General features: G+C 34.0%; 1 protein-coding gene and 1 pseudogene across 1 annotated transcript; both read left to right on the top strand.

Moving 5' to 3' along the window:
• The first annotated feature begins 2,388 nt into the window (after nucleotides 1–2,388).
• On the top strand, nucleotides 2,389–3,613 carry LOC130801695 (elongation factor 1-alpha-like; annotated as a pseudogene).
• A 568-nt stretch (nucleotides 3,614–4,181) lies between these two features.
• LOC130801416 (transcription initiation factor IIF subunit beta-like) lies at nucleotides 4,182–11,348 on the top strand. Its single transcript, XM_057665264.1, has 6 exons — nucleotides 4,182–4,437; nucleotides 9,508–9,613; nucleotides 9,991–10,121; nucleotides 10,232–10,285; nucleotides 10,414–10,560; nucleotides 10,907–11,348. The coding sequence occupies exons 1-6, from the start codon at nucleotides 4,258–4,260 to the stop codon at nucleotides 11,024–11,026; spliced, it is 738 nt and encodes a 245-aa protein (XP_057521247.1). The 5' UTR covers nucleotides 4,182–4,257; the 3' UTR covers nucleotides 11,027–11,348.
• Nucleotides 11,349–13,766: the final 2,418 nt, after the last annotated feature.

Genomic DNA, 13,766 nt, shown 5'->3' on the forward strand with positions numbered 1-13,766 from the left:
AACTCCTTAAAACCATACAGAGTTATAAACCACGCAGCGGAAATACAAATATACGAGGGAGGACACAAGGCCTCATAACAAAACATATACAACCAAAGTTTAAAAAAGATAACAAGAGCTACAAAATTGAGAGATAGCGGTATGACACAGGTTATGCTTCGCCCTCATCACTCTCCCCAAATGCAATGCAATGCAAAAGAAGCTCCAGTACCTGCTACACCTGTCTATGATCCTCCTGCTGCTCGACATTCGACCAAAGGCCAATGTGTCATAGTAGAACAATCATAGAAAGTCATCAATAATCAAACATAAACACAAACACGTACACGTCAGTAACTAGCATCAAATATAATAAGGCCAACTACTAGATATCATTATATCATAAAACAACATAAGATGATTTCATAAAATGCAAGCACGGATAGTAACCGTTTATTGGCCACTTATATTTCTTAATTTCATTACGTGCTTTCCAAACCGAACCATGTGTTCTTAGGTAGAATGCAGGTCTTCACGCTCCTCTTTTCAAACATAAACTCTTGCGAAACACGTATAGTACAACTCGACCAAGGCATTAACATAATACCTAACACATGACCTTATAGAGCTTGTCTATCTTAAGGCACACTTCTCACTAGCATAAACTATTCTATCAATAAGTAGATGTTCTATTAATGAGTAAACATTCTATCAATGTGTAAGCTTTCTATCAAAGAATGAACCTTCTATCATTAAATAACTTTCGATCAATGAATAAACTTTTTATCACTGAATAACTATATATCGGTGGATCTTTTCTCTACTTCCTGGCATAGTGACACGGCCAAGGGCGTTATCGGCCGCACGGCGCCCATGGCAAAGTATGAGCTCATGCCCCCTCCAGCTGACCCTCTCGGGTCCTACCTTCGGGAAAAACTAACACACTAGGGTACTAACCAGCGAAGAGGCCATCATATTGGGGTTTGCAAGGCCCGCATGGTAACACCTCGGTCAAGGGGCAGTATCGGCCACCCGGGGCCCAATGATTATTTTTTATCCTTCAATTTGGTTTTATTGATTGGTATTGTTAAATTACAGGTTCTTATTTGATTAAAATGAGTATTTCGTTCTAGAATCAAATTTGGGAACATAAGTATCAATTGGGTATTTGATTAGTTGATATTATTTGGGTATGATATAAGTTGGGTATTTAATTAGTTGATATTATTTAGGTATGACATAAGTATCAGTATTATAAAATGATTTTCATAAAAATTAAGCATGTTATAAAAATTATATTTAAATAAAAATTATATTTAATTTAAAGAGATTACAAAAGCATGTTTTGTATTTTATTGACTTATAAGATATGAGTCTTGAAATATCTTATTATGAAAATAAGTTATCATTATTGATTTTAAAGAAAATCAAGTGATTTATTGATTCGTTTTATATTGAAATGTTCGACATTGAAAAACGTCTGATTTTCGAAATTGACAACGGATATTTGTATACGGATTATAGTGAAATCCTATAGCTTGATAATAGGTAATGGTTATTCGGATCGGTCTCGAGCCCCCGATCCCGTTTCGTTCTTGCAAGAACCGTATTTTCAGTGATGACGATCACCCGTGTTCCTAGGATTTAGATCAAGCCTACTTCCTGACGATCAATATATTCCCACGTTTTAAACTGTTATTACATTATTTTTTTTAATGAGTTTTAAATAAATATGTTTGGTATATAAAGTTTTGTTTGTTTCGCAATGAAAGCATATGTTTCATTTGCCGTAGTATTTCGCTATTAACTTGTAAAGTTATAAGTATTTGATTCGTTATGAACTAAAGGTTCATAGCCGTATTTATGTCGATACCAAACGGTCTATAAAAGAGTTTGGATTCGGATAAAATAATGTTTATAAATGGTTACCAAGTGAACAAGGAATTTGATTGAAGATGTTTGTTAATGACATGTATATAAATGTAATAGTTTGTTGGATTACTCAACAATTCAACTGTTGACAGTCTTTGATGGGGATAGATCCATTTTCAGGTTAGTTCTGATGTGGTGACGATGCCTACTTATATTGTGTTTAATGTGCGAGGCGAGGACTTCTTTTTGAAATACAAATGTAAATTAGATATTTGTAAATTAAATTGTAATAATTTTATAATGTTCTGTAAATAATATTCACTTAATTATGTAAAAAGTTTTATACACTTTGATATTAGTTTACTGCAGCTATCGAGCTACAGGTTGGATTCAACCTAGACTTCTATAAGTCTTCCGCTATGCTTTGTAAACAATATTATTATATTATTTAAGCACGTTAGGGCTGTTTCAATATTGCCTTGTAGAAGTTTGAGACCAACAAGTACTACTGCACAGTTATTGATGCCCCTGGACACTGACTTTATCAAGAACATGATTATTGGTCCCTCTCAGGCTGACTATGTATCCTCATTATTGACTCCACAACTGGAGGTTTTGAGGCTGGTATCTCCAAGGATGGTCAGACCCGTGAGCACGCCTTGCTTGCTTTCACTCTTGGAGTGCAGCAAATGATTTTCTGTTGTAACAAGGTATTATTTAACAAGTCCTTTCATTTGATGCACTTGCAATTTCTCAAGTTGCTGAGAAAGCTTTTCTTAATGCTTGTATAGGTCTGACACATTTTGTTCCTTATATCAGATGGATGCCACCACACCCATGTACTCCAAGGCTAGGTACGATGAAATCGTCAAGGGAGTCGCTTCATACCTCAAGAAGGTCGGTTACAACCCTAAAAAATTCCCATTTGTTCCCATCTCTGGGTTTGAAGCCCGGTATGGTTGTCACCTTCGGTCCTACTGGTCTGACCACTAAAGTTATGTCCGTTGAGATGCACCACGAGTCTCTTCCAGAGGCTCCCCCTGGTGACAGTGTTGGTTTCAATGTTAAGAATGTTGCTGTCAAGGATCTCAAGTGTGGTTACATTGCTTCCGACTCCAAGAACGACCCTGCCAAGGAAGCTGCAAACTTCACTGCTCAGGTCATCATCATGAACCACCCTGGACAAATTGGAAATGGTTATTCACCAGTGCTCGACTGCCACACCTCCCACACTGCTGTTAAGTTTGCCGAGCTTGTTACCAAGATTGACAGGCGTTATGGTTAGGAACTCGAGAAGGAGCCCAAGTTCTTGAAGAATGGAGATGTTGGTTTCGTTAAGATGATTCCCACCAAGCCCATGGTGGTGGAGACTTTCTCAGAGTACCCACCTCTTGGTCGTTTTGCCGTGAGGGACATGAGGCAGACTGTTGCTGTCGGTGTCATCAAGAATGTGGAGAAGAAGGATCCAACCGATGCAAAGGTCACCAAGGCTGCCCAAAAGAAGAAATGAACTGCTTTTGCTTCAATAAGTTCGTATGAGTACTCTAAATATTTGATTTCGGTTCGTAGTGTCATTTTGTTGCCAGGTCTTTGTTGTGCATTTCATAATCCCTTAACTTCACCCACATCCGGAACCTATTCTCAGAATTGGGTGTTTGATCCACGGTGGTAGGGTTTTGATATGCAATGGTCATTTTTGGTGTTTTGTGTTTCTGTTTTGGCTTTTTAGGTAGTTGGTACGAGTTTTATTTTTATATATTGATGTCGAGATATTACTGCGGTTATTATTAATGTACTTTTTTTATTTTTCATCCTTCTCTCCCCTCTTTTTGCGGCTTTCACATCTAATTACTTGAATGGAAGACAGGAATGAGCAAAACAAGCATATTTTTCACTTCTTTCAATCTAAACTTGTCAAATGTGGGGTTTCTTCTGACCCTCCTTGACTAATTAAATACTTAATAGCTTATTTGCTTTTTATATGTTTGTCTATATACTAATTGTGTATAATTAAAAATTATAAAAACTAAATATTAATAAATTTTATATCAAATGAATTTTAAATAAGATTTCTTTTGATTATAGTTTAATGCATACATTAAAAATAAAATATTAATTAAAAACAATTAATTAATATTAACCCAAAAGCAAATTAAACATTTGAAAAGAAACGACCAAGTGTTATTTTTTTTTTTAAAAGAGGAGGAATTATTGATTTTCAAAATCTGAGAGGTGGGTCCAAGTTGGAATGAAATCAGTTGGTAACCGAAAAATCCAACCGTATAAATAAGCTCACTAATCCCTGCCATTCTAATATCAATCGCTCAAAATCCAAGTATAGAGTACACTCTTTACTCTTTCTCTTATATCCAAAAACTACATTCACAAATTCTTCGATTGAAAGCCATGGAAGATGGGAATCTTGATACAAACAAGGCAGATAGAGCTGTGTGGTTGATGAAAAGTCCACTTATTGTTTCTGATTGTCTTCAACCTTCCTCATCCTCCATTCCCAATGGTGCCCGCGTCGCTAAAGTCATTGTTTCTATTGACCCTCTTCGCCCTGACGCTGATGATTCTACTGAGGTTCTCTTTTCTCTCTCGTTTAATTAATGATTATTTGTTTGAATTCTTTTTTTTGTTGTCTTGAATTTCGGAAATTTTTAGTTTTTTTTATTTGGGTTTTTTTTTGTATTGAATTTTGATTCTAGGGTTTTGATGCTTTTACTGTATCGTAATCCTGCAAAATGGGGTTGAAATAGAATTGGGAAAATCTTATAAATGGGCTATGGCCAATGAGATTGGTTTGTGTTCGTTTCTGGGTAATTATCTTAATGTTTTCTTCGTGTGCCAATGAAAACATGGGTATAGACTATACTTTTCAACGACATTGGAGTTAGTTTATTTTAATTCTGATTTTTCGCTTTGGATTCTGTCGTTTTTGCATGAGGTTTTGCACTATTAGGGATTTCAGGAACAATTGTTTCAAAAGTAAATTTTTTTGTGTAACAGGAATATTAGAAAAACACTATTACAATGATTGATTTAAGCTAGATGTCTACATTAACGATTTCTTTACTCTTTACACCAAAAACGGAACAATGTGATTATTGTTCATGGAAGAAGAGACTGAGAGCATGTAGTTGTGTATTTAGACTAGAGGTGGCAACAGGTTAGTGCCTCTTCACGAGTCAGCACCGTTCACCAAAACTTGATTCTAACAACGATGACACTTCTCAGGGCTATTGCGGATTAGACGAGATTTTGATGAATTAGATTCATAGGTCGGTTCACAAGGTGATGCCTATTAGGTTGCGGTTGAGGTTAGTTTAAGACCGGGGTTGTTTGAGAGGATTGCCACACAAATTTTGCAATTTTTGATCAAAAATGTGCTTTGAATCTTGGTTTGGTTCACGGGCTGGTTCATTTCAGAGCCAACTCACGATAAAGATAGGTTTAATGTAAGGTCATTTCAATGCCATAGTTAGCTATAGGTCGACAAGGTTGGTTGGATTTCATATATTTATAAAAGCAAAAAACAAATCTGATTCAAATTTTTGATTGGGCTGAGGTGGTTCGAGCTTCCAGTCTAGACCCACCAAATGGTCATCTCAAATTTGGAGATTTCTAAAATCTTGACACATTTTGTCTTTGGTTTTATGCTTTGCGTGTTATGGGATATATTTGGGGGATTTTCAACTATCTTTCGGAATTGTGCATCTTTTCTTTTTTTGAGTCCTTATTAAATAAGTTATTTGCTTTGGATCATTCGAGGTTTCTTTTGGGCCAATAATAATTGAAGCTACTTGATTGGTATGTTGTGTTTGGTTTGACTGTTGGATTTTCGACTGAATGATATATCATATATATGACTGAATTGTGTGTTAATACTATGCAAACTCATACAAGGTTTTTAGGTTGTGCTATACTACTATTTGTGAACCTAGGAGAAGTTGCAAAGCCAATGGAATGAGTTGAAAGCATTAGGTTAGGCTTTCAGGATTCTAAGTTGCTATCTCTAATTTTATTTTACTCCCATATGGATATAATAGTATTCTCAATGGAAAAGTTATTTCATATTAAAAATAGAAAAAATGTAAAGGTAGGTATTTGTATCTATTCCTATGATCTTACAAAAATGAAGTGATGGAGAGTGCACAAGAAGAGAAAGGATAAGTGGCTGGATTTTATTGAAAGCAAATTTACCAAGTTTTGTTCGAGACTTGAAGTCACGTAGTTTTGTGCTTCGATTGAAAGATTGAAGAAAATTAAGTGTAGAGGATAAAATAGAACACTGCGTAAAAAAGAATCTTTATATGTTGTTATAAGCGAGATTAAACAATGTATTTTGGGCCAAAACAGTGACATTGATAACTTACTTGACAAATGAATGATGGAGACATTATGGTTGGCGTTGCCCATAAATTACTTTGGAGTACGGTCTTCACCTATTTATGAATGATGCTTTAGGCCATGAGCTAAATAGTGCATGTATTTAAGGTAATTGGATGGGTTCAAGGGTATTGATGATGGAATTCTAGCCTATGAATAATTATTAAAAGGTGAGATGTTGCCTGCAATGAATCCATGTTTTTCCAAAGAGGAAAAAGTGGAGATTAAGAGCGGTGTTTATACTCATGGAATGGTTGATGAAGATGATTTTAATGATGTAGATGTTGAAACACCTTATGAAAGTGAGTTGTAGTGTTGCACCTTCTACAACTTCTCATGACCATCAAAATGTAATGATGAGACCTTTGCATGATTAGGGATGTCACTATTAGTGAACCGTATTCTATATTGAGATTGTGATGACCGAAGAGATGCATTCTCTTTCAAAATACAAACATTAGAGTTTGTTGCAACAAAGGAAATTTTGAGGTGAAACAAGTTGTCAAAGGGAGTTTGTACTTGTTAGCTACATATCTCGAGGAGTTTTGGTGTGCTTCCAAGTTTTAATAGTTGGATGTCGATTACATACAAGTCCCGTTGACATTTTATTCCTTGCTGTCATTCTTGGATCCTTTGAAATCTAAGGAGGGTATGTGGATCATGTCATCAATTCTTTATTCAAATGTGGTTGAGAGAATCATGTATGAGAGGGTTTGTACTCAACCGAATATAGCCCAATTTAAATTTGGTATGTATGTGTAACGACATGGTGAACCTGAGAAAGAACAATGGCATTTGCAGTGGTAAACGACTGCTTAAACACTTCCCTATAATCAGTTGTTTCCTATTATCTAGGCTTAGGTCTCTGATAGTTTTAGTAACTGAATAAGTCTTAACTGTAATATATATTATACGGGTGTGGAATGCACAAAAATATACAAAACACACATGGAAATTAACTCATAATAAAATGTTCAACAAAGTAATATGCTAAAATCAAATTTGTACGGGACATAATCAATACAAAGTTGGCTCCAGATAGCACTGTTGGTTGATATTAAAAGACTAACCAATACTATGGAAGCAAGATGATCATTCTTTGATCAATTTATGTTCAAGAGTCTTCAGATACTGTTAGAGTTTTTGGCATTTCCACTATCAACCAATAGTGGCATCTAGAGCCAACTCTGTATTGATTATGTCTTGTACAAATTTAATTTTAGCATGTTATTTTTTTTTTTAACAATTTATCATTATGAGTTAATATCCAAGTTTGCTTCTTCTTTGATGGTAGACAAAGTATAAAAATTGTTTTTGCATTGAATTGTTTCGATGTGCTGTGGACATTTTTGTGCTTCTTACTTTCCTGTTTATATATTGCAATATGACTTACTCAATTACTAAAACTATCATATTCATAAGCCTAAATAATTAGCAAGCAATATTACTGAGTTTATGGAGGAAGTAGGTTAGTGGGAAGGTGAATTATATGGAAGTTATTTAGTGGTCGTTTACCACTACAACCGTCAACATCTCCCACAGGCCACATAAGCCATGCTAAACGTATTACCACAACTCTAAACAAACTTTCCATTCTTCATAGGGAAAGTAAGGAGTGCGACCATAAGTTAACAAGTTGTGATATATTAAGTCACCTTCACAACAATTTCAAATAAACAATTTCCCCAATCTTTTTTGCATCATCAATAGCACACACTTCACCCGTATGCTATAACTATATATGATTATATGCTAAATATAATCAGTCGGGCAAAACTATGGTGAATTAAGCTAGATTATTGCTTAGATACTTGCGTCAGTTCATCTTAGCTCAACTTCTTTCCTACCATGCTTTGCTGGATTGTATACATCATAGCCTTTGAAAACATGCTAATGTAGCATTCATTAAGCTTCAACTATTCACAGTTCCAAGTCTAAGGGTATAACGAACTAAAATAGACTAACATATGTCCATAGGATCACACAGTCATAGACAGGAGATATCAGTATCACTCCTACTAGCAGTCGGTGCAACACATAGTCACATACAATATGACATGTGTAACTCCCACTGGATTAGGCATGCCTCCTATACCATGCGAATCTTAGTCTAGGTTTCACCAAAAAATCTAATTAACACTATACCTGATCAAACACACAATGTTTATCTTTTCTTTAAGATTTGTCTTTAGGATTTTTACGTGAACATTAATAAATTTACATTTAATTCACTAAAAATGTTATAATCACACCTAAGATTGTCTTATTAGCTATATTATATATGTGTACATGATTGGCATTAACGGGGCTTTGAGAATTCATGTTGAGAATGATTTGAATGGTGATGACTTGATTGGTATGGTGGTTTTCAATGTAGTCAAAGGCCGTTTTGATCGAAAATCTTTTTCAAGGTATGTGCTTGGCTAGTAGTATGAGATTCCTTTTGTAAGGAGCAACAATCTTGTTCACTGTGCAAGCCATTATATTGTTATGATAGAGAGCTTCATGGAAGCTCAACGGAATGGTGGCTTCATTGGTAAGTTTGATTGGTAAACTGTTGTTCTTATACTGTGTCCTAAAATGTTTCACATTAATGTGAGGTCTTGTGGAGGTAATTTTTTTTTAAGAATTCAGTGTACTTATTGTTAGAGTTTTTGGTTGTTGGATTTAAGCCCAAATTTGATAGTTTATTATCATGAGTCGTGGTTTAAAGCCCTTATTAGTGTAGTGATATCTCCTTCGATGTGGAGATTTCTGTAGGATGGAGTACATCCTTTTAGGTCAGATTGGACGCCCTTGCTAGGGTGGGTACACCTTATTAAAGTGGTTCCATCTAATTGATATGTTTTTATCATTCTTGTGTGGATGATTGCGGTGCATTCGCTGTTAATGGTTGGCTTACCGAGGCAAGTTGCTGTGGTTACTTGGTGGGGTTGCTCTTTTTGTCATGGTGGGAAATTGTAAATTTTATGAGAGTAATCAATCCATGTTCGTTGCTGATAATTAGAGTTGTTTATGATGAATGAGGAAGGTGTAGGAGTGTAGTTGCATTCATGTTCATTTATCTTTTCGTATGTATCATGATCTTTTTTTTTAATGATTCTTTAATTCACTTTGTATCAAAGATTGATTTACTTGGATAGTATTCATTTGCGTCTTCATCAGCAAGTTGGGGAAAGTTATAGGATTTATCATATATGTGTCTCTCTATGCACTTTTCTGCATTCCTTCTCAATTTTGATATAGTATTTTTATGATAACCAGTTCACAATGGAATTATCTGGCAATATTTTGGGAAATGTGCCCAAACGTTATTCAATGGAAATGTCCAAGGACTTTGTTCCGATGTCTGTCTTTTCAGAGTCCCAAGGTGAGTACAATGGTTGTTTATTAACTGCATAAGCTACATTATTTGGCTTTTCTAATCTGGGAAGTAGCATAGTACGGAATGTTGATGCGGTAACGGGAGTGATGCGGTATTCCAATGCCTACATATTGATGAAACCATAAGATATCTCCTGATACAGCCCAAGACGCAGTTTTTTTACACCATTACAATACGGGAAATATTGGTTCGTTTATTTTGAAAACCTTTACCATGCGACCGATGTGATGCGATGCGGCCTTGTTTTTAAACTGTGGTTGAAATGTCTTTTCATGCTTGTGTCGGTGTATATTGTGTTTGTGTCCATAGACTAGTCAGAATAGCAGAAGTGCTCTGACATGATCGCATGCTAACACCTGTAGGTAAGGTTTCTGTAGAAGGGAAAATTAAAAACAAATTTGACATGAGGCCTCACAATGATACTATTGCTGATTATGGAAGATTCTGTCGTCAACGAACTGCAAAATCTATGACGAAAACTAGACAGATTCAGGTCTTTGTAACTTAGTTCAGTTGGTCTTTACTGATCGATCTAAGCAATTTCTCGCATTATCATTTTTATGATCAACTCTTTTATCAATTGAGATGCTTTCATTGAACCAGATGATTGGCAGTGATACGCCCATGATACCTATGCCTGGGATCATTCATACTCAGGTTCTACAAGTTCTTTTTCTTCCTCTACCTTGTTACTTGTCGGTATTTGAATGTGCAGGTTTGCGTTCAGTATCCTTCGGATTGCTTCTAGCTACCCCTCTTATCTTAAAAGACGGTTTCTGTTATAGGAGAAGAAGAAAGCGGTTGTTAAAGGATCAGACACAAAAAGAACAAGACGGGATCGTGGAGAGATGGAAGATATTTTGTTCAAACTTTTTGAACATCAACCCAACTGGACTCTGAAAGAGTTGGTTCAGAAGACTGATCAACCCGAGGTTTGCTTATTGCTTAAATAATAACCCGACAAGATGCCTTTCCATTTTCGTTTTCCCAAGGTAGCTTATGCATATCTGAGCTTATAGGTAGTTCATTGCATTCGACATGCGTCAAATGTAGGCTTCTGGCTCTCTCTTATAAGCTAATGTAGGTCGAGCGCAGACCCGTAAGATTTAACCATTTGATGACTTGTCTGAGTGATTCATGATAAAGATTTATGGCCTGGTAAACAGAATAATCTCATTCAGTGCAGGACAACCAGATCAGATCGATTGACGATTTGACGACTTCCCATAACCGTTTTAAGGTTTTTCGACTCATAGATTACTCTTGTGTTGTTTGCAGCAATTCATGAAGAACATACTGAAAGACCTTTGTGTGTACAACAACAAGGGAGCTAATCAAGGAAGCTATGAACTCAAGCCAGAATATACGCGAACACTTAACGATCCCAGTGCTTCGTAGGGTGTCAACATGATTCATCTTGGTCTTTCTTTGCACATACTCGCTTTAAACGAACAAATAATTCTTCCGTTGCATCTCCTTTTTCTTTGTTTGAGAATTTCAAGTATTTTTTGTTGCATATAAATGGCACAGGATAGACAATAAGAGTGAGATATGCAATCAGGATGTAAGAGGAGGCCATGCCATTAGCCATATTTATATCTAATCTTAGATCTAGTCTTTTTGCTTCTGAACAATTGTGTACTTAGTGGTCCAAAGGGGTGCAATATTTTATCACATTTGTGACTTTCAATCATACTTTATTTAATCTTTTTAAGTTCGCTATATTTGTCTTTTTTTTATTACATTGGTTAGATTAATCTTTTTAAGTTTGCTATATTTGTCATTTTTTTATTACATTGGTTAGATTAGGGATGAGAGGACTAGATGAGAATCAAACTCAGGATCTTGTTCGGAAAAGACGGTACTTATTCTAATTGAGACAAGACTTGATGCTCTTACGATCGTAAGTGAGAAGGCTAAAGTTATTATTCAAACAAAAAAATTAGGGTTTAAGATTTGCGTATTTAATCTTTACAAATTTATAAAAGAGACGATCTCTTTAAAAGACTATCTCTTTGGGCTTAGACAAGCTTCTTGTTATTGCATTTTATAAAATATTGAGTTGGACTCCTTGTGGGAGTTATTTCTCATGCTATCAACTTTTATTTTAAAAATTATACTCTTAGTGTAGACTAATAAGTCATGTCTTTTTTATGGTAATAGGTATATAATATTTTGGTTTTGTGTAATGACCTAAAATATATTGGGGGCCTAGACATTCAAACAAAAAAATTATGAGGGTCAACATTTGAAATCTTGAGTCCTTGACCTCTAATTTAAAAATTATACACTTAATTACTTTGTCACATCTGATCATTTTATTGTCATAGTTATATAATATTTTGCTTTTGTATAATGATTCAAAAAATTCAGGGATTCCCTTTCAGTCTACATGAAGATCCCCAATTGTATTTTGGATACAGTGATAGTTAATTGGAGAGGCTTATTTGACCAATTGATTTTAATAATTGATTTGACCATCTTATTTTGAATGATTAGTGAGACGAATTAGTTATAAATTAGTTGATTCATAAGAATGAGTTGTTTCAACCAACTAATTTACCAAACACTTAAATTAGATGATTTTTCTATCAATAATTTACCAAACAATAGGTTGATTCATGTATAAAGATGAAATGTTGCAAGTTATGATGTACTTAGAATTTTTCTTTTAAGTTTGCGTTTTATTGCTTCAAAAGTAGTAATCAGCACAAAATTTATGGAATGAGAAATAAACAAGTTTAAAAACTTCATTATCATACATTGATACAGGTGAAATTTTAATAAAAAAATTAAATAAATTACAAACTTACATTATTATAAAAAGGTAATACTTTGACATAAGGTTGTTATTTGAAAAAAAAATTATTTAGTTTACATATTTGAGTATTTCTAAGATCACCATAATTGCAAAAAATAAATGTAATCAAATCTGTTTTTTTTATTAAAATACTCAACTATAAATAATTTTATTAATTTTAGTTTCATACTATTTTTTTCCCTAAAATGACCATAATATATATTAATGTCTTGAACTAGTCAATAAATACTCCATTATTCCAACAATCCAACCATTTAACCTTATAATTGACATGAAAAATTATGAAATTGGTTATAATTGGTTAGGCTAGTAGGGTACTTAGAAATAAGAGAAAAAAAACTAAAAGAGGTGGAGACTGTAGGATCATAAAAAAAATAGAAATAAGGAAAATTTCATATAACAGATTAAAATGAAAATGAGGTAAATTAAATAGAACGTAAATAATAATAATAATAATAACTAAAATGATTGTCAATTAGAGCAAATACTATATTTTTTAGGCAAAATTCCCATTTTCTTTTCTCATACTATCTTATAATCCAAAATAAAGTCTAATTTGGTGGACTAATTAATATGTTTATTTGAAAAAGAATAGAATTAAATTGCATTGACTAATATGTATATTTGGAAAAGAATGCAATAAAATTGCATTGACTAATGAACAAGTCTATTCCATTTGATACATGATGCAACCCCAAGATAGTTGTTGTTCATACTACATATTTACAAATCATAGCAATTAGCAAGTCAATGTTTGAACTTTTATCATTCACCTTTCTTATTGGAATATGCTAAGGGAAAAGAAGGACTAGATGAGGAAGAGTCAATGGAAATTGAGCCTAAAATTTTATCTTTGGAAATGAAGTCCATCATCAAAACAATCATTATTATTTTCGGTAAGTGTTGTATGAGATTGTCTCACCATGAGACGTACTCATATAATAAATTCATTTTTTTAAGTGGTCATTATAAGTGATACTTTAAGACTATAAAAAGTGATCACTTAAGACTATAAAAAGTGATCTCTTGAAAATTATAAGTAATCATTTTTGAGTTATAAGTGATCACTTTAAGATAAAAAGTGTACATTGAGTTAGTACAATAAAAATTATGTCACTGTGAGAATGTTTTTTTTGAGAATTTGTGTATTATTTTTTTGCCTATTAGCTATTGGTTATTTTTAAAAGTCGGCCAAAATACCAAAAATCCATGAAAATATTAATTATAATAAGGGGAAGTCGCCTCCCTCTCTTTTTCTCTCTTTTCTCTTTAAAAAATTCCTAATCTCTATTATTAGTTCGGGGCTATCAGCAACCT

Source organism: Amaranthus tricolor, chromosome 15 (genome assembly GCF_026212465.1).
Source record: "Amaranthus tricolor cultivar Red isolate AtriRed21 chromosome 15, ASM2621246v1, whole genome shotgun sequence".
NCBI lineage: Eukaryota > Viridiplantae > Streptophyta > Magnoliopsida > Caryophyllales > Amaranthaceae > Amaranthus > Amaranthus tricolor.

Excerpts from the sequence above, each read along its gene's own strand:
- LOC130801416 (XM_057665264.1), top strand. The coding sequence starts at position 4,258 with ATGGAAGATGGGAATCTTGATACAAACAAGGCAGATAGAGCTGTGTGG. Across the intron at positions 9,614-9,990 it reads TGTCTTTTCAGAGTCCCAAG|GTAAGGTTTCTGTAGAAGGG; the intron begins GTGAGTACAATG and ends TAACACCTGTAG. Across the intron at positions 10,561-10,906 it reads AGAAGACTGATCAACCCGAG|CAATTCATGAAGAACATACT; the intron begins GTTTGCTTATTG and ends TGTTGTTTGCAG.